Source organism: Durio zibethinus, chromosome 14 (genome assembly GCF_047325235.1).
Source record: "Durio zibethinus cultivar Kanyao isolate XHJ-2024 chromosome 14, ASM4732523v1, whole genome shotgun sequence".
NCBI classification, from domain to species: Eukaryota; Viridiplantae; Streptophyta; class Magnoliopsida; order Malvales; family Malvaceae; genus Durio; species Durio zibethinus.
In genome coordinates, this window is record NC_143175.1 from 23534498 (window position 1) to 23558602 (window position 24105).

Consider the following 24105-nt stretch of genomic DNA (forward strand, 5'->3'; position numbering starts at 1 on the left):
ATACATTAATACGTACGTATAAACATGTATTAAAAAAAAAGCTATGGTTTACGAGCTAGGGTTGCTGCGGCAGCAAATGAAAAAATGGTTTTTTTGTTTTTAGTCTTTAGCTTGTGAAAAATCTTTGACAATCTTAATAAAGAAATTTATTGCGATTGAAGAAATGGTTTAATTTTTCTGACAATGATCCATAGCCATTCCACATTAATTTGCCTTGTTGCCTTTTGCTCAGATTGATCTTACTCACAACTTGTTTAGTTGGTGGAAAATTAAAATAAATAATTAAATGATTAATTTATCAATAGTTGTTTAAGATTGTCAAAATTAAGGGTTTATGCTTTTTCTACCAATCCTCATTAATACTTAAAACCTAATAATCTTTAATATAATTTAACTTTAACCTTGTATCTATATTTTTTAATGTTTTATGTTGTAGTTCTTTTTTAATATTTTGTTAGTATAATTTTTTTAATTTCATAGGAGAAATTTAGAGATTAATATATATTTATTTTTTTAATTTTTAATATATTTTAAAAAAGTATATATCATCTTACTAAACTCATTTATGTAATTTAAAATTTTCATTGATAATAAATGAAATAATTTTTTTGATATTAGTTTTACATTTTAGTATTTGATTTAACTTTAAATATAAGCATTTCCACTCAAAAGTTAAATTTAAAATTTTTTTATAAAACAATATCATTTTCTTTAGTTTAAAATGACTATTGTTTGAACAAAAAAATTTTAAGCTTACAACTGATTATGTAACTTTACAAAAAAAAAATTTTTAAATTATTCTAACTAGTTAAAACTAATAACAAGATGAATTAATTTGAACTCATGTCAAACTAAAATACACCAAAACCTTGAATTATTCAAAATTAAAAAAAAAGTTTGTAAAATGTCTAGTGTCGTATAAGTAATACAACTCATTAATTGCGACCATTGTTTTGTTTCATTTTGTTTCGACATTGTTGTCTTCAAATCTTACAGGTAAAGGACAGACCTTCATTTGTCGGGGCTTCCAAATTCTCAACCGTATGCTGAAGCTTAGCAACTTTAGCAATAGCCTGATTTTCTTCGACAGTGCCACCCTCTAGGAAAGCTCCAGCCACCTTCCCATCTTTGATCCGGTAAGATCCGAGAATATACAAACCGAGAAGTCAAATCTGTAGCTTTCTTAAAGGTTGCACAGTTCGATTCTTCTGTAACATTTAGCCGATAATTGAGTATCAAGATTAAGTCAATAAACATACAAATAGATGAACCAAGTGAGATAACAAACCTTTACTGCCTCTTCTGCTGATTTCCGGGCATGGTCAACATGCTCAATCCTTCTCAAATCGTTGTATAACCTCATAGGAAAAGTGGTACATCACCCACAGCATATACATCGGGAACACTTGTTTTGAAAAAAGCATCAGTCTGCAATCAAATAATTTGTGTTATTCAATCACATGCAGATCTTACTTAGGATTTATGCTTAGGAATTTCAAGCCGACATTTATTGATGAAAAGGTGTTTGAGATCCTGGCACTGATCAAACCAACCTTTATTCCACCCTTCTCCTCTTCAACCTGCCCTTTAGGTAAACGTTATAAGAGGTCTTCCACTAACAGCAACAACAACGTCAGCTTCCAGCACTCTGCCATCCTTAAGTTTTACTTCCTTCACCTGAACAGTGGCCAAAAATATCACCATGAAAATGATTTCAGTCCCGTAAAAAAATGATCAAAGCATCAAGGCCTCTGAAAGATCGCTGTTAACCTCTCCATTTGAGTCAGAGGTGAATCCAACTGCGACTGTTCCCTTAATAATCTTGATCCCTTTATTAGCATAATAGCCCTCATAGAAATAAAGCAGCAATGCCAGAGGTGAAAAGCCGGTGCACTGTATTAGCATAATAAGTTGATTTCTGTAATATCTGATGTAATGATCTTCGTACACGATAATGATTCGTACGACCAATACCGGAAAATCATCACATCAGTCAAAAGAATGAACGTTAATTATTAAAAAATAAAATAAAAGGAGAGGCAGCGTGCTTTGATTATATAGATAACGCTTGAATTAAATTAAAATTGATTTTTTTAAAAATTATATAATATAAAAAAATTTAAAATTTTATCTAATTTTGAATTTATTTTATATATGATTTGATTTAAATCAAATTTTATTTGTTTAATTTGATTTATTTATTATTAAAATTTAAGTTTTTGGGTTTTATATATTTATTTTAATATAAAAGTTTAATATATTTTAATATAAAATTATGATAACGAATCAATCTATTCTAATATAAAACATTTTAGTTTATATTTTTTTAATTATTGATTTTATAGACCTAATAATGAGATTAAATTATTTTTTTAACTTATCTCTTTCATCTTTTGAACATATAGACACCTTAATTTGTCTCGATCAAAGTTCATTGGGCTCAACAGGGACTGAGCTTAAGCTCATTGGGCTTAGCTCAGATATGATCCAAAGAGGGCTGACTGGCCCAGTTTTTTTTATTTTTATTATTCTGAATTCTACTTTATTTAGTTATTTATTTATTTATTTATTTTTAGGATATAATAATTAGAAAACAAAAAAAGGGTAAAAAAACAGAAAAATTCTGTGGTGAATTTAGAAAGGTTGGTAGGTTTGGAATTGGACTAAAATACTGTTTCTGAATCCCAATCAAACAGGGAATCAAAATTGATTAGTAATTCCTTTGATCAATGCCTATAAATATAGGTTTGGAACATAACAGAAATGGGGGGACACACATGAAAACAAAGAGGAAAAAAGAAAAAAAAAGCAAAAAAAAAGGGCTCTGAGGTGTTAGTAGCAATTGTAGCATTTTTAGGAATTTTTTTTTAATTTTTTGGTTTTTTTTTTGAATTTTTTAAAAATTCCAGAATTTGATCAATTTTTCGACGAAATTTTTGGTCAACTTTGAATTTTTCGACGATATTTTCCAATTTCTGATGTATTTTTTCATATTTCGGTATAACATTCAATCAGAATCTGGGTTCTTTTAGAGAGAAGGAAAAAAAAAAGAAGGAAAGAGAGATAAGGAGAAAGAGGCATTTGCTAAAAAAATTAAGTTTCGACCTTATATACTAGCATAAAATGACATCATTTTGGGTGTTAATAAATCCCCAGGATCCGCGCGTTTCTACTTGGGTCGACCTGACCCAATCGTAACCCGCGTGCCAGCCCTCTCCTGGAGCCGAGCCGCGCACTCCCGAGCCATATTTTTTGAGCCATTTTTTTTTTTTTGGGTATTTTTAATTTTACTTTTTTTAAAAAAATTTTGTGTTAGTTTATTTTATGAGTATTTTTGCATGAAAAAAAATTAAAAAAATAATAAAAATAAAATTTTGGGAATAAATATTAATTATCCAATGATGAAATTTATAGAAATTTCAAATGATAAATTTCTATAAAATTCTTAGGTGAAAAATTTTGTCTAAATTTAGCCCAAATGGTGAAATAATGTAGATAAAGTTTCAATAACAATAATTAATATTTATTTTCAAACAAAAAATAAAAAATAAAAAAATATATAAATTATGGGAATTAAATACAAATTACTTCATGATGAGATTCTTAGAAATTTCAAATAATAAATTCTTAAGAAATCTCTATGTGAGAAATTTTCTCTAAATTTGTCCCAAATGGTGGAATAATTTAAATGAAAATTTCAATAAAAGTAATTGTATTCTTTTTCCAAACAAAAAAATTTTTGGTTGAAAATATATGATAATTATCCAAGGATGAGATTTTTAGAAATTTCAAATGGTAAATTTCTAATAAATCTCTATGTGAGAAATTTTCTCTAAATTTGGCACAAATTATGGAATAATTTAGATGAAATTTTAATAAAAATAATTGTCATATTATTTTCTTTTCAAGAAAAAAAGAAAAAAAAAGAATTTCTAAATAGGCCCAAATGGTGAAAATTTTAGAAATTCAAAAGAGAAAATATTTTTAATTTGGTCCAAATAGTGAAATAATTAGATTTATTTTCAACAAAAAAAATAATAATAATAAATAATAAATAAACCTTTTTTTTCGACGATGAAACCTTTTCAAGAAATCAAATGAGATTCTTAAATACTCTTGAGGTGAGAAAATATTTTTAAAAATTCTACTAGATTGATGGAGAATTTTAAAAATTGTTTCCAATATTTAACTTAAAATTTGAAACCATTAGACTCAAGACAATAGGATAAATTCAAAATAATATGGTACCATCATTCGGATGGGCATGTGGAGGTGCTATAACCTTCCTTATATATAACCGACTCCCGAACCTTGTTCTGATTAGTAGACTCGAACCTATTCTTTTAAGAATCCTTAGTCAAGCTTAAGAGCTCCTTAAAGAGGATAGATTCCTTAAGTAGCTAATCACACATAGATAAAAAAGATTGATGGTGACTCCATTCATTTAATAAATCTAGCTATAGATTTTTATATCTATATTTTATGATAGTTTAACGACTCTACTGGGGATGCTAGAGAGTCAAGCCATAATTTTTGAATTTATCCTATCCTTTAGTCTAATGATTTTAAATTGTAATTATTTATTTACTAACGTTTTCCCTTTTTGTCTTGTATTTTATTTTTGGGGCATGAAACCTATATGTTCCTTCACACACTATCACATGCATTTACATTACATGAGCTCTGTACTCGGGCTTCGTCTCTCTTAGAAAGAAGTAAAGTACCTACGCTCTCATGAGATGATAATCTTCGTAATGACTAGCGAGATACTCTCACTCAATATGAATAATTTATGATAGTAGCCTGTGATGGGTGAGGATTGGACTACCTTACTAGTCTATGCTAGACTATGATGTAAGAAACAATTTGAAAACCTTGGTCAAAATCACCTAACCTAGCATATATTGTATACTTAAGAGACCAACCTTAAGATAGAGCCCTTTCTACCCATTGATAGACCTAACCCAAAATTAAGACACGAGAAGGAACAGTTTACGATCTAACTATTTTGTTTGTTTGACTTTGTGTATTTGCATACATCATTGTCATAAGTAACATTTTGTATCTATATCACTTTCATTTCATTAATGAAATTAACCATTTTTGTTTAACTTTGTCATGCATCATTTTCATTGTCATATGTAACATTATATATCTGCATCATCTTTATTTCATCCTTAAAAAGGTACATGTCATGCATCAACATATCAAGCATAAAATATAGCATAACATTTCTGATCATAATTGTGATACTCAAGGTTTAAGGATAGCTCTATCAAGCAAGAACCCAACTTATCGATACAACACAAGGGCCAAAGTTAGACAAATGGAACAAAAAAATTCCAACCGTCTTGACATGATAGAGAAGGCTCAAGAGAAGCTTGAAAATGAGTTGAGTAAGATTTTGGATGCTCACAATAAGCTAAATAAAAAGAAAAATATGAAGAAGAATACCAGTCAACAGGATCATCCATCACAAGAAGCGACTGATCCTTATATCCATCTGGTTTTGGTCCACCTCAAGCCCAGTCTACACAAGAGGTTCCATCATAATAATTCACATATCCTACATATCCTGGAATGCTATAAGCCTCTAATCAAGGGCATTACCACAGCTATGTGAATCATGTCTTTACTGAAAAGGTAGTAAAATTGATTCAAGTTCCTAATATGGATGAACTAAAAGAAAAAGAGAAAGAAAAGCCAAAAGTGGTTGAATCCTAAAAAAACTTGAATATTAGCATGCTAGAACAAATGTTACGGGCTGTAAAAAGGATTGGTTTTTATGGTTCTTTCAATTTTGTTGGACTTTATTTACTCTCGGATGTGGTTATCCCTTCGAAGTTCAAGGTGCCAGAGTTCGAGAAGTACGATGGTACAAAGTATTCAAAAACTCACATTACTATGTACTGTAGAAAAATGGTTACCCATACCAATAATGAAAAGCTCTTAATGCACGTATTTTAAGATAACTTCACTGGCTCTGTTGCTAGGTGGTATATCTAGCTAGATAGAAATCGTATTCATTCTTAGAGTGATATGACCCATGACTTAATCAGTCAATACCGACATATCATAGACTTAGCTTTTGATCATTTTTTTTTACAAAATATAAAAAAAGGTAACTGAATCATTCAAATAATACATCCAGAGGTGAAGGGACATGACAACTCAAGTGTAACCTCTTTTGACTGAAAAGAAAACCACTGTATTATTTGTCAGCACTTTGAAATCTCTTTATTATGAAAAAATGATAGGAAATACCACAAAAAACTTCATCGACATGATGATCTCAGATGAAATCATTGAGAATATCATTAAAAATGATAAGTTAAAAAGAGGTGAAATCAAGAAAACATCAGAGCAAAAAGAAACTGAAGCTCAAGCTGTAGGCTTTGACAGACAGTTCAGGGGATACCAACCTTATCCACAGGGTTACTCCTCATACTATCCTACTGTGAATAATATCTCATCCTATTCATACCAGCCAGCTTCACAACCATCTTACCCATTAACATACCAGTTTGTTTTTAGCCATCAAGCTCTCATATATAGCCTTAATATTCAACTTCTCATAATGCCCCAGGTTCATCTTGCTAACTTGACAAGTGGTTTACGATAACAATAAATTATTCAAGAAAAATTTGTATTCGATCCAATTTCGATTACTTATACGAAGTTATATCAAGAGCTCTATAACAACCACTTGATTGCTCTCAATCGTGTGGAGCCACCTAAGCCACCCTATCCCAAGTGGTATGATCCTACAGCTCATGTGACTATCACTATAAAATTACTGACCATTCCATTAAAAATTACACTGCTTTGAAACATAAGATGCAACGATTGATCAAGGATAGAATGATAAGTTTCGATTAAAGAGGAGCAACAACACCTAATGTTAGTGGCAATCCATTGCCTAATCACAATGTCAATGCTCTGAGTGAGAATCAAGAACACATTGATTCAAAAAAGTCTAGAGAATTGTAATGAATCAGGGGGCAAGATATGAATCAAACTTCTCCACCCGATTACACAAAAGCATAATTTTAGAAAATAAAGATAAGGTCAGTTAAAAGTTTCTTGTCATTTTAGAAATTCTTTTAGAGTGATGTTAGAATTTTTTTTAGGCAATAGGATTTCATTTGTTATCATTTTAATAAAAAGGTAAGTTAATGTATTTCATTATATTTTTTTCTCTTTCATTCAATCACTGTTATATTCTTTGTTACCTTTCAAAAAATTTCATTCCCATTTTCAAATTCCAAACGATGAATGTTTAGACAAGGATAACAATAATTTTGAAATTTAATTTTGAAAACTCATTCACATTGATTTGATAAGATTATTTTAAAAAAATAAGCTGATATAAAATTAGTATGTCTTGAAGATATGCAGTCATTCATAAAGATCCATGAGCTTATTTTGGTTCAATAGATGAAGTTCAAGAAAAGCATTCACATTTGAAATGAAAAATGACCATCTTTCTTTTACCATTCGAAAAACCATTCATTGCTACTCTTTTGAGTCTATTGTAATTTTTTTCTAAAGAACCTTGACCAAGGATCACCTTCCACATTGATGGGTATTTTGTTAAAAGAAAAAGTGGTAAAAGATCGTAAAAGGCTTCAAAGAGAGAAAGCAAAACAAAATGAAGAAAAGAGAGAAAATAAATAAATGCCATACATAATTTGGGGTAAAGTAATGAGAATCTTTTTGTGAGAAATGAGATGAAAAAGGAAAAAGTAGTGAAATAAAGTGGAAAGGGGTAAAATGCCAAGTTGTTTCAAATTATGAGAAGTGATCCTTTGGTTTTAAACCCTTTAAACACATTTTTTGAGCCTATTTTATCCATTTCTTTCATGACCCCTTTACCATGGCTTGCATTACAACCTTTAAAAGTCTATTTGGGTCAAATGTGAATGCTCAAATTAAATGATCATATGTTGGACTAAGGTATGCTCGTGATGGAATGACAGAATCATGCTTTGTTGCTTTAAAAATTGATGTGGAAGAGATATCAATAATGGGTGAAAGAATGAAAGAAAAAAAAAAGAAAGAAAAAAATAAAAAAAGATAAAAATAAAAATAAGAAAAAAAAGACTCAAATTAAAAACCCGAAAAGGCAATTTACGTAAAAAATCTCTGAGTTGAAAGTTGGATAAACATTTCACATAAATGAGAGATCAAGACATCTGAAGATCCCTCAAAGCTTGGGGCAAAGATCAAATAAGCTTAAAGTTAGTAGAATGAGTTTTTTAAGAAAAATCCTATATTAATATTTAGAATTGCTTGAATATTCATTGTTTGAATATCTCATTCATCCCAATAACATACATCCAACTTGTTTCTCTCTCCATTTGTTCCTCATTAATTACTTTTCTCTCAATTCACCTTATACTTCTTTATTATTGCATCTTCAAAATAAATCAAAAAAATGTATGAGTGCATTATATTTATCATAATTTGAAATGGTGATAAATGAATGACAATGTGCATAAAAGAGTCTTATATTCTTTTAAAAAAAATCCAAGATGATAGGTGGTAACAAAATGAAGAAGTGGTAAAAACCTAAAAAAGATTATTTGAAAAGACATATGATGTGACCAAATAGGGAATATGATAATGGATTGGTCAACAAAATAAAGAGGGGGTAAATCTTGAAAAATGTTATAACCAAGTGATGAAGATAGGGATGTATTGGTCTACATAACTTGTGAGTTATGATTGAGTGATGACAATGATATGGGACAATGGATAAAACTAGTACTGAGTAGCCCATGAACGATGATCAAGTGATGAAGGATGAAATTTATACTAAGAAGCTTATGAGCGATGATCAAGTGATAAAAGACAGAATTTATTCTGAGACGGCTAGTGTTAAGAAGCTCAAAATGATGGAGTCTTGAGAGCCATATTACCACAGTTATTTAGGATTTCATGACATTATTGACGTTTGCATTACATGCATCATGTAAGCATCATTGTTTAAATAGTACATGTATATAATTTGATGAATTAAAACTTTGTTTGGACATGCATGGCATTATGAGAATCTAGGTTATTGCATTTGTATCATTAAGAAAGCATTTGCATCTTTGATTATGACATTCATTCATGCAAAATTTTGGGTCACCTAAAAAGAAATTATGAACTTTTTGATGAAAATCTTTGAATTTCAAATGAGAGTCTTTAAATTTCAAAAGAAAATCTTCGAGTTTCAAATTGAGAATCTTTGAGGTGTGAAATACTAAAGTTCGTTGAATGTAAATCTTCGAACTAGAATGAAAGTTTTGAACTTTTGGATGTGAATCTCCAAAATTCAAACGAAAAGCTTTGAACTTAACTTTTGGATGCGAATTTCTAAAATTTTGAGTGAGAACCTTTGAACTTAGAAGTGAAACTCTAAGTTTTATTGCATATGAGCCTTTGAACTCGAATAAAAAACTTTGAACTTTTGGATGTGAATCTTCAAAATTCAAATGAGACTCTTTGAATATGGATGTGAGTCTTATAATTTACGAATGCGAATCTTAAGATCTTGCAAAATTGAATTCTTGTGAAACTGAAATTTTGAGAATTAAATTTCAGTGAATTCTTGTGAAGCTGAAAGGTTTTTACGAATCTGAACCTTTGACTTTTGAACTTAAATTGTGAATCTTTGAGTTTTCGATCAAACATGATCTATGACTCGTCTAGTCATGATTGTCAATGAGCCATTTATTTTTCTAAAGTTCTGTTACCTCTATTCAAAGGAGCCATTTATTTTTTCAAAGTTCTGTTGTCTCTATTCAGAGGAGCCATTTATTTTTTCAAAGTTCTATTGCCTCTATTGACAAGAGCCATTTATTTTTTTCAAAGTTCTGTTGCCTCTATTCAGAGGAGCCATTTATTTTTTCAAAGTTTTGTTGCCTCTATTTAGATGAGCCATTTTATTTTGCCAAAGTACTGTTACCTCTATTCATATGAGCCATTTATTTTTTCAAAGTTCTGTTATCTCTATTCAGATAAGCCATTTATCTTTCTAAAGTTCTGTTACCTCTATTTAGAGGAGTAATTTATTTTTTCAAAAGTTCTGTTGTCTCTATTCAGAGGAGCCATTTATTTTTTCAAAGTTGTTTTGCCTTTGTTTAGAGAAAATTTGTTTACTAAAAAAAAAGAAGAAAAAATAAGAACGTGTTGAGTTAAGTCTTGAATGTGTTTCTACGTCTTTGTACAATTCATGTTTCACAGAAAATGTGCAAAGAGGGGCAACTATAGATACCCTAATTTGTCCGGGCCCATGCCCATTGGGCTCAACAGGAGCTGGGCCTAAGCCTATTGGGCTTAGCTCATATCTGGTCCAAAAAGGGTAGATTGGCCCAATTTCTTTATTTTTATTATTTTGAATTCTATTTTATTTATTTATTTATTTATTTTTAAGATATAATAATTAGAAAACAAAAAAAAGGTAAAAAAATAAAAAATTCTGTCATAAATTTAGGAAGGTTGGTAGGTTTGGAATTGGACTAAAATACTATTTCTGAATCCCAATAAAAAAGGGAATCAAAATTGATTAGTAATTCCTTTGATCAATGCCTATAAATATAGGCTTGGAATGGAACAAAACAGAAATAGGGGACACATTTGAAAATAGAGAGGAAAGAAGAAAACAGAAGCAAAAAAAGGGCTTTGAGGTGTTAGTAGCAATCATAGAATTTTTAGGAATTTTTTTGAATTTTTAGGTTTTTTTTTGGAAAATTTTTGGAAAATTCCAGAATTCGATCAATTTTTTGATGAAATTTTCGGCCAACTTTGAATTTTTTGACGACGTTTTCCAGTTTTCAATGTATTTTTTTAGATTTCGATAAAACATTCAACTGAAATTTGAGTTCTTTTAAAGAGAAAGAGTAGAAAAAAAAAGGAAGAGAGAGAATAAGGAAGAGGCATCAGCTAAAAAAATTGAGTTTCGACCTTATATACCAGCATAAACGACATCGTTTTGGGTGTTAGTAAATCCCCAGGATCTGTGCGTTTCTACTTGGGTCGACCTGACCCGATCGTAACCCGCGCCTGACCAGCGTGCCAGCCTTTTCTTGGAGTTGAGCCAAGTCACGCACTCCCAAGCCGTGTTTTTTGAGCCATTTTTCTTCCTAAAGTCGAGCCACTCTCAGCCGCAAGCCGAGCCATTTCCTTTTTTTGGTATTTTTAATTTTACTTTTTTAAAAAAAAAATTTATGTGTTAGTTTATTTTATGAGTATTTTTGCATAAAAAATAAATAAAAATAATAAAAATAAAAATTTTGAGAATAAATATTAATTATCACACCTAGATAAAAAAGATTGGTAGCGACTCTAATAATTTGTTAAATCTAGCTATAGATTTTTAGATCTATATGTTATGACAGTTTGGCGACTCCACTGGGGATACTAGAGAGTCAAGCCATAATTTTTGAATTTATCCTATCATTCGGTCTAATGGTTTTAAATTGTAATTATTTGTTTAATAACATTTTCCCTTTTTGTCTTGTATTTTATTTTTGGGGAATGAAACTTATATGTTCATTCACACACTATCACATGCATTTACATTACTTGAGTTCTGTACTCGGGCTCCATCCCTCTTAGAAGGGAGTAAAGTACTTACGCTCTCCTAAAGAATCTATTAAAATCAATTATTAAAAAAATATGTAAAATTTTTTTTGTGTAGCTTGATCACTCTCCTAAAATTATTATTTTTATGAGATTTAAAAATTATATAAAATCTAATAAAAATATATAATTTTATTTGATTCAATTTCTTTTGATTTTTCATTTTTTATTCTAAATTAAATTTTATACTAATATATATATTTAATATCTGAATTTAATCTAAACTAAATAAAAAAATATCTAAATCAAATCAAATATTATAATTTTAAATTAATTTTTTATTTTTTCAATGTTTTCTTTTTTTATCCCTCGTACTAAACATTCAAGTTCAACAACCATCAGTTATTTTTTATCCTTCACACACTATCACATGCATTTACATTACTTGAGCTCTGTACTCGGGCTCCATCCCTCTTAGAAGGGAGTAAAGTACCTACGCTCTCCTAAAGAATCTATTAAAATCAATTATTAAAAAAATATGTAAAATTTTTTTAATAATTGATTTTAATAGATTCTTTAGGAGAGCGTAAAATTTTTTTTGTGTAGCTTGATCACTCTCCTAAAATTATTATTTTTATAAGATTTAAAAATTATATAAAATCTAATAAAAATATATAATTTTATTTGATTCAATTTCTTTTGATTTTTCATTTTTTATTCTAAATTAAATTTTATACTAATATATATATTTAATATCTGAATTTAATCTAAACTAAATAAAAAAATATCTAAATCAAATCAAATATTATAATTTTAAATTAATTTTTTATTTTTTCAATGTTTTCTTTTTTTATCCCTCGTACTAAACATTCAAGTTCAACAACCATCAGTTATTTTTTATCCTTCACACACTATCACATGCATTTACATTACTTGAGCTCTGTACTCGAGCTCCATCCCTCTTAGAAGGGAGTAAAGTACCTACGCTCTCCTAAAGAATCTATTAAAATCAATTATTAAAAAAATATGTAAAATTTTTTTTGTGTAGCTTGATCACTCTCCTAAAATTATTATTTTTATAAGATTTAAAAATTATATAAAATCTAATAAAAATATATAATTTTATTTGATTCAATTTCTTTTGATTTTTCATTTTTTATTCTAAATTAAATTTTATACTAATATATATATTTAATATCTGAATTTAATCTAAACTAAATAAAAAAATATCTAAATCAAATCAAATATTATAATTTTAAATTAATTTTTTATTTTTTCAATGTTTTCTTTTTTTATCCCTCGTACTAAACATTCAAGTTCAACAACCATCAGTTATTTTTTATCCTTCACACACTATCACATGCATTTACATTACTTGAGCTCTGTACTCGGGCTCCATCCCTCTTAGAAGGGAGTAAAGTACCTACGCTCTCCTAAAGAATCTATTAAAATCAATTATTAAAAAAATATGTAAAATTTTTTTTGTGTAGCTTGATCACTCTCCTAAAATTATTATTTTTATAAGATTTAAAAATTATATAAAATCTAATAAAAATATATAATTTTATTTGATTCAATTTCTTTTGATTTTTCATTTTTTATTCTAAATTAAATTTTATACTAATATATATATTTAATATCTGAATTTAATCTAAACTAAATAAAAAAATATCTAAATCAAATCAAATATTATAATTTTAAATTAATTTTTTATTTTTTCAATGTTTTCTTTTTTTATCCCTTGTACTAAACATTCAAGTTCAACAACCATCAGTTAAACCTCCGACGCATGATTCTGATGTTGCGAGCTGCGATGAATAGGCCTTGGTCATGGTTTAAGCCCAAATTAAATTAATAAATATTTCCATACTTGGGGTCTAAGTTTCAACTTGATTGAGAGCAGGAAGCCCAAAGGCTAGATTTTTCATTTAAATTTAATAAATGTATATATTTTTTCTATACTATGTTTGCATATTATTCAAAAAGAAAACGCTACAATGTTTGCATAGTATTTACATAATATATGATTTATTGGGCAACGAATAAATAAGTGTCAAATGCAATTTAAATGCCAATCATAACTCAATTAGATCGATTATTTGATTGCATTCAAATGCACTCTTGGGTAATTCAATCAACATAAATAACTAATATTTGGTGCTATTATTTGATGTTACTATAGGTAAGGAATATTTATATATATATATATATATATAAATATTCTCAAAAGGAAAGCAACTTATATTAAATCCAAGCAAAAATTGTAATGAGATTTGTTTCCAAATAAACTTTACCCTATAGCTCCATATGAATATTTATAGACTACTATTATCACACCCATTCACTCCACTTCAAAACAGCTCTTCATTCATCATGAAAGGTTTCATATATATTTTACTTCTTTCAGTCCTTCTCCTTGGCAAATTTGGTGAACCAATTTTCTTCTTTGTTTTTTTGTTCAATTACTATGTATTTGATTGTGATTTATTAATTTTAATAAATAATAATTAATTTTATACTTTATTGTAATTTGCTTTTCAGGACGTGAACCAATGATGACAGAGGCAAAAACTTGTCATATATTTTTGGAGGATATGCCAGGGTGCAAGGTTGACGACTGCACTGCTAACTGTTCCAATAATTATGGACCTTTGGCTTTAGGGAGATGTGTTAATAATTTTGAATGTCACTGTGATTACTCTTGTTAATAATTTCACTTCTTTTTTTTTTACTCCATCAAGGAATAAATAAAAGAAATAAATTGAGCTAAGTTAAGTATTTTATGAATTATTATATTCTTTTTTTTTTTTTTTTACATTTTTTCGTTGTGTGAGGATTGAATATTGGCATATGGGAAAATCATTTCATACAATATCGGTAAATTTTTTAATTTTATTAATGGATTATCTCATCCAATTAAGATATATTTAAAAATATTAAATTAATATAATAAATAAAATTGCATGCGATAATTTTTTTATTTTTATTTATAAAATTTAAAAATTTTATTAACAAGGAACAAAACAATTATCCATTTACATTTTCCTTATATCAAATTCCAAAATGATATTAAAATTTATTGAATTCTTGAAACATTGTTTGAAATGACGGAATCAATTAAAAACGGAAGGCAGAAAAAAGAAAGGATATTTCTTGCATGAATAATGGAAGCTATCATTGAAAGAGGATCTCAAACGAGGTAATGTGTCTAAAAAAATGAACCAATATATGAAAAGTAAGGGCATCATTGCACATTTTTGTTTTTAATCTTTGCTTGTTTGCTTTAAATTTTTAATTTTTAATCTTCCTTGTATTTTTCGAGCACACACAAGGCCTTAGAAGGATACCATAAGCAGTAGCATATCTAGATTTAAAGATTTATGTATTTGTTTCTTATAAAATATTAAAATTCATATATTTATATTTTGTTTTATACGAAAATTACGTGTTATAATTCATATAAATATAAATATATTAAATATATATTTTATTTTGTTAAATCTATATATATTTATTACTAAAATTTTAAATCATATAATCTTCATATTAATTTTTGTATCATATTCATATCATGTCAACATATTGTTTTATTTTTTAAATATTATTCTCATTTATTTTTTCTCTCTAAAAATGAGATATTAAAATTTATTATCAAGGTTAGGTTATTTATTTAAAAAAAATGAGAGAAATGAAAACAATAAAGGTTTGCTCGTAAAAAATAATTAATATGAATTTCGAAAAAATATATATTCTTATTCATCGGTGCAGTATAGCTCTAATATTGTTTTTCAATCAATTATTGAAGGGTAATTCCCTATATTTACAGCATATCCTTAGTCATGGTTACCACTTACCATCCAATTTTTTTACTGTCAAAGTTAAAATTTAATTATTTTCATAATTAATAAAAAAAATTATTTTAACAATATTTTTGCATAAAATACAATAATTGATAATTTTGTTCTCAATTCAATGATTAGTTAATTTGATGATTTTTAATGTATGGGCTGAAAACATTACTTAATATAATAACTTCAAAAATACACTTAAGGCACACTATTATAGTTTTTTTTTTTCTTAAAAATTATAATATAATAATAACTGTTTAATAATTAAAATGTTTTCATTCCAATCAAGCATTTGAATTAAAATAGCAAAAAAAAAAGAGTTGTGAGTCTTATTTCATCTACCTACACATTCATGTACATACGTAAAAACCAACAAATTTATATATGTATTTATACACATTAATATGCACGTATATACATGTATTAAAAAAAAAAAAAAGCTATGGTATACTAGCTAGGGATGCTGCAGCAGCAAATGAAAAAATGGCCTTTTCCTTTTTTAGTCTCCAGCTTTTGAAAAATCTTAGACAGTCTTACTAAAGAAATTTATTGCGACTGAAGAAATGGTTTAATTTTGCTGACAATGATCCATAGCCATTCCTCATTAATTTGCCTTGTTGCCTTTTGCTCATATTGATCTTACTCACAACTTGTTTAGTTGGTGGAAAATTAAAATAAATAATTAAATGATTAATTTATCAATAGCCGTTTAAGATTGTGAAAATTAAGGACACATGCTTTTTATACCAAGTTCCTCATTAATACTTAAAACCTAATAATCTTTTAACCTTGTCTCTATTTTTTTAATGTTTTATGTTGTAGTTCTTTTTTAATATTTTGTTAGTATAACTTTTTTAATTTCATAGCAGAAATTAAGAGATTAATATATATTTATTTTTAAATATTTTTTAATTTTTAATATATTTTAAAAAAGTATATATCATCTTACTAAACTCATTTATGTAATTTAAAATTTTCATTGATAATAAATGAAATAATTTTTTTGATATTAGTTTTACATTTTAGTATTTGATTTAATTTTAAATATAAGCATTTCCACTCAAAAGTTAAATTTAAAATTTTTTTATAAAACAATATCATTTTCTTTTAATTTAAAATGACTATTGTTTGAATCAAAATTTTTAAGCTTACAACTGATAATTTAACTTTACCAAAAAAAATGAATTTTAAATTATTCTAACTAGTTAAAACTAATAACAAGATGAATTAATTTGAACTCATATAAAACTAAAATACACCAAAACCTTGAATTATTCAAAATTAAAAAAAAAAAAAAGAAGTTTATAAAATGTCTAGTGTCGTATAAGTAATACAACTCATTGATTGCGACCATTGTTTTGTTTCATTTTGTTTCGACATTTTCGTTTGTTATTTTTATTTTCTTTTAGCGCTTTCGATGAAAATGAAACTTCCATTAAAAAAACATTCACATTTTCTTTTGTTTGTTTTTTTATTTCATCGATGAATGTAATTTACATTCTATTATGTAAAGATATTATGTAAAGCTTCTTTTATCAGAAGTCAAGGGAAAAGATATAACAGAGCTTATTGCATCTGGAAGGGAGAAGCTTGCCTCGGTACCATCTGGTGGTGGTGTTGCTGTTGCAGCTGCTGCACCTGGAGCCGCTGCTGCTCCAGCTGCAGCTGAGACCAAGAAGGAAGAGAAAGAGGAATCAGATGATGTAATAACTCGAAACCTTATTTTTTTTCTTAATTTATGATTATCTAAAGTTTTGTTGCAATCTTGGTTTTGTGCATTTAGTACTATCACAGATATATTTCTTCTAATTAACTTCTGTTTTATTCAATTTGTTGCAGGATATGAGCTTCAGTCTCTTCGATTAAAATGTTGATTGGATTCTGCAGAAATTTTCTTTTTCAGTTTAAGCCTGACTTAGATTTGAAGTTTTGTTATCCCGGAGGATGTAGTCTTTTTTTTTTTTTTTTCCTGGATTCAAATATTGGATAGACAAGACATAAAATGCTGACAGTGATCTAAAATATAAAATGCAAGCAAAATGGATAACTGCAAAGAACAAATCACCGAATTGATCCATGAAACAAAACAATCGGATGGCCAACAGAACGGTGTAGCAATTAAAAGCATAGTTATAATTGCATTTATACGAGTTTAGAATTTATTTCAATTTATCAAATAGGTACAATTAAGCACACTAGGTTACCCTCAGGGAAGAAATATCCCTTACTCAGAGCGGGACGTTCATATGGAGCCACCTATGCATAAGAAAGCAAAAGTCATGTAATATGCAATATAAATTTATCCGTTCATGGGATCAATAAATGACAACAGCAGCAGTTACGATCAGTGCTGTAGTGTAAATGCCACTGGTGCTGGCCTCTATTACAGTAGAATAGAACTTGGACAACATCAGACATATTGTAAGAGGAGCATCCAGAGGAAGGAGTCCCTTGAACATAGCAGAATGAGAGATTTTCAAAAGCTAACCTGTGTATTGGGTAATGAAATTATGTGATAGAATCAAACAAAGGGCTTGTATTTGATGAAATAGAATATGCTGACAGTGATCTAAAATATAAAATGCAAGCAAAATGGATAACTGCAACATAATAGAATGGCTAATCTTCTTCTAATGCAATGATAGTGAAAGTTTTATTAAATACAGTAAAAAGCATCCCCCTACTAGGAAATGATGCCCAGTTCGCCTGTCTGCACCCCCTGTTCGGCAAACTCCCCTCCTGCATATCCCTATAATCAGAAGAGGAAACTTTCAGGCAAAGAAAGTAAAGATATCAATCAAAAGTAAATGCAACATAACCCTATAAACAGTCTGACAACTACATAAAAATGAAAGAAACTCCAATTTCTCACATTACTGCGTTCTAAGTAATGCAAAATAAAATCAAACCACCCTTTGCAACTCACACAGACACTCTACATGATTATAACTGCATGAGATGCATTACATTATGTAACAACATGCTTGGTTGCTTCAATATGAATCCATTTTCACAAAACATTTTAGCAGTGAAGACAATTTCTGCTCTTTCTTTTGCTCAGCGACTTCTCCTTCTTCCTTTTCTGTAATTAACCGATTTTTGTACTGTAGATTGGTCAGACATATTTATAGGGAGGCCAGCCTCCTTCTTGGCTGACCTTTGGATGTCAACATGATTTTGCCACCCGGTATAAACATTGCCGTTCATCACTGCTTACTGTGCATCTTCCCCGACTAATTTTTCAGAAAATTAAGGATTTTGAAAGGACAGTTGAAGTTGATGTCATTGATGATGCAATGATTTTCATACACTTTAATGAGTTCGTACGACCGGTACCATTATATCATCGCATCAATCAAAAGAATGAAAGTTAATTATTAAGGAAATAAAAAGAGAGTCACGGAAGTTTGACTCTATTATGGAACGAAAAATTATTATTTCGGATAAAATTGAATCAAAATATTACATAATATTATAAAATTTTATTTAAATTTGAATATTTCTTTTATATAATTTGATTAAAATTGAATTTTTTGATTCAATTCATTTTATTAATTATTGAAATTTAAATTTTTTTTGTTTTTATTATTTATTTTAATATAAAATTTTAATTTATTTAAATAAATTTTGATATAAAATTAGACGAAAAGATCAACGAAAATATTTTAATTTTATATAATTTTTTTAACTATTGATTTCATAGATATAAGGAAGAGATTACATTATTTTTTATTGTTTTATTTTAATAATAATTTATTAAAATCAATAATTAAAAAAATGTATACAACTTTTTTTGTATAATTTGATCATTCCCCTAAAATTATTATTTTTATAAAATTTAAAATATACATAAAAATTAACAAAAATATATAATTTTATTTGATTCAAATTTTTTTTTTGTTTTTTATTTTTTTATTTAAAATTTGATATAATATTTAATATCCGAATTTAATTCAAACCAAATGACAAAAAAAACTTCAACCAAACCAAACACTATAATTTTAAATTAATTTTTAATTTTTTCCCATTCTTTTCTTGCCTCAATTACTCAACATTCAAGTTCAACGACTTTCAGTTAAACCTTCGACGCATGATTTTCAAGTGACGAGCTGCGATGGAATAGGCCTTGGTCGTGGGTTTAAGCCCAAATTAAAACAATACGTATTTTCATATTTTTGGTCAAGCTTTAATCCGGTTGAGAGTAGCAAGCCCAAGGACAAGATTTTTCATTTAAATTTAATAAATGTTCATATTTTTTCTATAGCATGTTTGCATATGCTTCAAAAAGAAAATACTACAACGTTTGCATAGTATTCACATAACATAAGATTCATTGGGCAACAAATGAAAGTACAAATGAGTGTCCAATACAATTTGAATGTCGATCGCAACTCAATGGGATCGATTATTTAATTGCATTCAAATATTAATGAGATCAACATAAGTAGCTAACATTTGGTGCTATTATTTGATGTTACTATAGGCAATGAACATATATATATAAATCTTCTCAAAAGGAAAGCAACTTATATTAAATCCAAACAAAAATTGTAATGAGATTTGTTTCCAAATAAACTTTACCATGCAGCTCCATATGAATATTTATAGACTACTATTATCACACCCATTCACTCCACTTCAAAACAGCCCTTCGTTCATCATGAAAGGTTTCATATATATTTTACTTCTTTCGGTCCTTCTCCTTGGCAAATTTGGTGAATCGATTCTCCTCTTTCACTTTTTTTTTTTGTTTAATTACACTATATTTTACTGTGATTTATTTATTTTAATAAATAATAATTAATTTTATACTTTATTGTAATTCGCTTTTCAGGAAGTGAACCAATGATGGCAGAGGCAAAAACTTGCCATATATTTTTGGAGGATATGCCAGGGTGCAAGGTTGACGACTGCACTGCTGACTGTTCCAATAACTATGGACCTTTGGCTTTAGGGAGATGTGTTAATAATTTTGAATGTCACTGCGATTACCGCTGTTAATAATTTCACTTTTTTTTTTACTCCATCAAGGAATAAATAAAAGAAATAAATGGAGCTAAGTTAAGTATTTTATGAATTATTATATTCTTTTCTCTTTTTTTTTTTTTTTTACATTTTTTCGTTGTGTGAGGATTGAATATTGGCATATGGGAAAATCATTTCATACAATATCGGTAAAATTTTTTAATTTTATTAATGGATTATCTCATCCTATTAAGATATATTTAAAAACATTAAATTAATATAATAAACAAAATTGCATGCGATAATTTTTTTATTTTTATTTATAAAATTTAAAAATTTTATTAACAAAGAACAAAACAATTATCCATTTACATTTTCCTTATATCAAATTCCAAAATGATACTAAAATTTATTGAATTCTTAAAACATTGTTTGAAATGACAGAGTCAATTAAAAACGAAAAGGAGAAAAAAGAAAGTATATTTCTTGCATGAATAATAGAAGGTATCATTGAAAAAGGATATCAAACGAGGTGATGTGTCTAAAAAAATGAACCAATGTGTTATAAAGTAAGGGCATTGTTGCACATTTTTATTTTTAATTTCTGCTTGTTTGCTTTAAAGTTTTTATTTAAAATTTTTAATCTTGTATTTTTCATGCACCTACCGGGCATAAAAGGATAACATTAGCAATAGCATATCTAGATTTGAAGATTTTTGTATTTATTTCATGTAAAATATTAAAATTTATATATTTATATCGTATTTATACAAAAATTACATATTATAATTTATATCAATGCAAAAACATTAAATATTTTTTTTATTTTGTTAAACTCATATATAATTATTATTAAAATCTTTAATCGTATTACCTTCATGTTACTTTTTCATATCGTATTCATTTCATGTTGACATATTGTTTTAATTTCTTTTTTCTAATAATAGTCTCATTTATTTTTTTTTTCTATAAAACTGAGATATTAAAATTGACTATCAAGCTTAGGTTATTTATTTAGAAAATGAGATGAAAATAATAAAGGTTTGTACATAAAAAATGGTTAATTTAAATTTAAAAAAAGATATATTCTTATTCATCAATACTACTGACTCTGACATTATTTTTCAATCAATTATTGAAGGGCAATTCCTTATATTTACAACATATATATCCTTAGTCATGGTTAGCACTTACCATCCAATTTTTTTACTATCAAAGTTAAAATTTAGTTATTTTCATAATTAATAACAAAACATTATTATAGCAATATTATTGCATAAAATGCAATAATTGATAAATTTTTGTCAATTCAATAATTAGTTAATTCGATGATTTTTAATGTATCAGTTGAAAACATTACTCAATATAGCAACTTTAGAAATACATTTAAAGCACTCGATTATAGTTTTTTTTCCCTTAAATATTATTATATAATAATAACTGTTTAATAATTAAAATATTTTGGTTCCAACTAAGCATTTGAATTAAAATAAAAAAAAATAAAGAGTTGTGAGTCTTATTACATGTACCTACACATTCATGTGCGTACGTAAACACCAACAAATTTATATATGTATTTATATACATTAATACGTACGTATAAACATGTATTAAAAAAAAGCTATGGTTTACGAGCTAGGGTTGCTGCAGCAGCAAATGAAAAAAATGGCTTTTTTGGTTTTAGTCTTTAGCTTTTGAAAAGTCTTTGACAATCTTAATAAAGAAATTTATTGCGATTGAAGAAATTGTTTAATTTTGCTGACAATGATCCATAGCCATTCCACATTAATTTGCCTTGTTGCCTTTTGCTCATATCGATCTTACTCACAACTTGTTTAGTTGGTGGAAAATTAAAATAAATAATTAAATGATTAATTTATCAATAGTTGTTTAAGATTGTCAAAATTAAGGGTTTATGCTTTTTCTACCAAGTTCCTCATTAATACTTAAAACCTAATAATCTTTAATATAATTTAACTTTAACCTTGTCTCTATTTTTTTAATGTTTTATGTTGTAGTTCTTTTTTAATATTTTGCTAGTATAATTTTTTTAATTTCATAGGAGAAATTTAGAGATTAATATGTATTTATTTTTTTAATTTTTAATATATTTTAAAAAAGTATATATCATCTTACTAAACTCATTTATGTAATTTAAAATTTTCATTGATAATAAATGAAATAATTTTTTTGATATTAGTTTTACATTTTTGTATTTGATTTAATTTTAAATATAAGCATTTCCACTCAAAAGTTAAATTTAAATTTTTTTTATAAAACAATATCATTTTCTTTAATTTAAAATGACTATTGTTTGAATAAAAAATTTTTAAGCTTACAACTGATTATGTAACTTTACAAAAAAAATGAATTTTAAATTATTCTAACTAGTTAAAACTAATAACAAGATGAATTAATTTGAACTCATATAAAACTAAAATACACCAAAACCTTGAATTATTCAAAATTTAAAAAAAAAAAAAAAGTTTGTAAAATGTCTAGTGTCGTATAAGTAATACAACTCATTGATTGCGACCATTGTTTTGTTTCATTTTGTTTCGACATTTTCGTTTGTTATTTTTATTTTCTTTTAGCGCTTTCGATGAAAATGAAACTTCCATTAAAAAAACATTCACATTTTCTTTTGTTTGTTTTTTTATTTCATCAATGAATGTAATTTACATTCTATTATGTAAAGATATTATGTAAAGCTTCTTTTATCTGAGGTCAAGGGAAAAGATATAACAGAGCTTATTGCATCTGGAAGGGAGAAGCTTGCCTCGGTACCATCTGGTGGTGGTGTTGCTGTTGCAGCTGCTGCACCTGGAGCCGCTGCTGCTCCAGCTGCAGCTGAGACCAAGAAGGAGGAGAAAGAGGAATCAGATGATGTAATAACTCGAAACCTTATTTTTTTTCTTAATTTATGATTATCTAAAGTTTTGTTGCAATCTTGGTTTTGTGCATTTAGTACTATCACAGATATATTTCTTCTAATTAACTTCTGTTTTATTCAATTTGTTGCAGGATATGAGCTTCAGTCTCTTCGATTAAAATGTTGATTGGTTTCTGCAGAAATTTTCTTTTTCAGTTTAAGCCTGACTTAGATTTGAAGTTTTGTTATCCAAGAGGATGTAGTCTTTTTCTTTTTTTTTTTTTTCCTGGATTCAAATATTGGATAGACAAGACATTTGTTTTGCTGAAACTTAATGTTGCAATGGAATTCTGAGAGTTCATTATGATGAGTTTCTTGAATCTCATGTCTAAGGATGATGAAAGATAGAACGAAAGTAGATTAATTTTCTTCAATATTATTGTGCAAGTTTTGAAAGAATTACTGTGATTTATGTGTTGTGAATTCATATGTGCAGTCAAAGGCACCGTAAGTTGAAAATTTGTGATATGGACCATGTTTCCATATTTGAGGGAACTGAGAAGTTGATGTCGAGAATGTTAATTGATTCGAGGTCGCATTTGTCGAAATACTAATCAAAGATTGAATCGTTTGGTTGGGAGTACTTTCCATGGTCAAGTCAGGCGAGTTTGCTGTCAATGTAAAATACATATTTTGATAAAATTACAAGATATGGTAGCCCTTGTACTGCACCCTATGGCAGTATCCTCGGCCATGGCACTGCCAGTATTTCTGAGAACGCTCGGTTCTCCTATTTTCCATAGAATAATTTGTAGATTTCAGTACCAGCACCATCAGTGGAGATATACG

The 24105-nt window shown here is 27.6% G+C and overlaps 1 protein-coding gene and 1 pseudogene across 1 annotated transcript; one reads left to right on the plus strand and one right to left on the minus strand.

The window, feature by feature from the left end:
• Nucleotides 1–983: 983 nt before the first annotated feature.
• Nucleotides 984–13403, minus strand: LOC149515156 (monodehydroascorbate reductase-like; annotated as a pseudogene).
• Nucleotides 13404–14735: 1332 nt separating this feature from the next.
• On the plus strand, nucleotides 14736–17285 carry LOC149515157 (uncharacterized). Its single transcript, XM_089742999.1, has 4 exons — nucleotides 14736–14770; nucleotides 15860–15909; nucleotides 16947–17122; nucleotides 17259–17285. The coding sequence occupies exons 1-4, from the start codon at nucleotides 14736–14738 to the stop codon at nucleotides 17283–17285; spliced, it is 288 nt and encodes a 95-aa protein (XP_089599125.1).
• Nucleotides 17286–24105: the final 6820 nt, after the last annotated feature.

What these genes read in the sequence shown, in the direction of transcription:
- LOC149515157 (XM_089742999.1), top strand. Translation starts at nt 14,736, where the DNA reads ATGGAAGCTATCATTGAAAGAGGATCTCAAACGAG. An exon ending in GAAAGAGGATCTCAAACGAG is followed by an intron (nt 14,771 to 15,859) that starts GTAATGTGTCTA and finishes AAAAAAAAAAAG; the next exon opens with CTATGGTATACTAGCTAGGG. An exon ending in AGCAAATGAAAAAATGGCCT is followed by an intron (nt 15,910 to 16,946) that starts TTTCCTTTTTTA and finishes ATTATGTAAAGC; the next exon opens with TTCTTTTATCAGAAGTCAAG.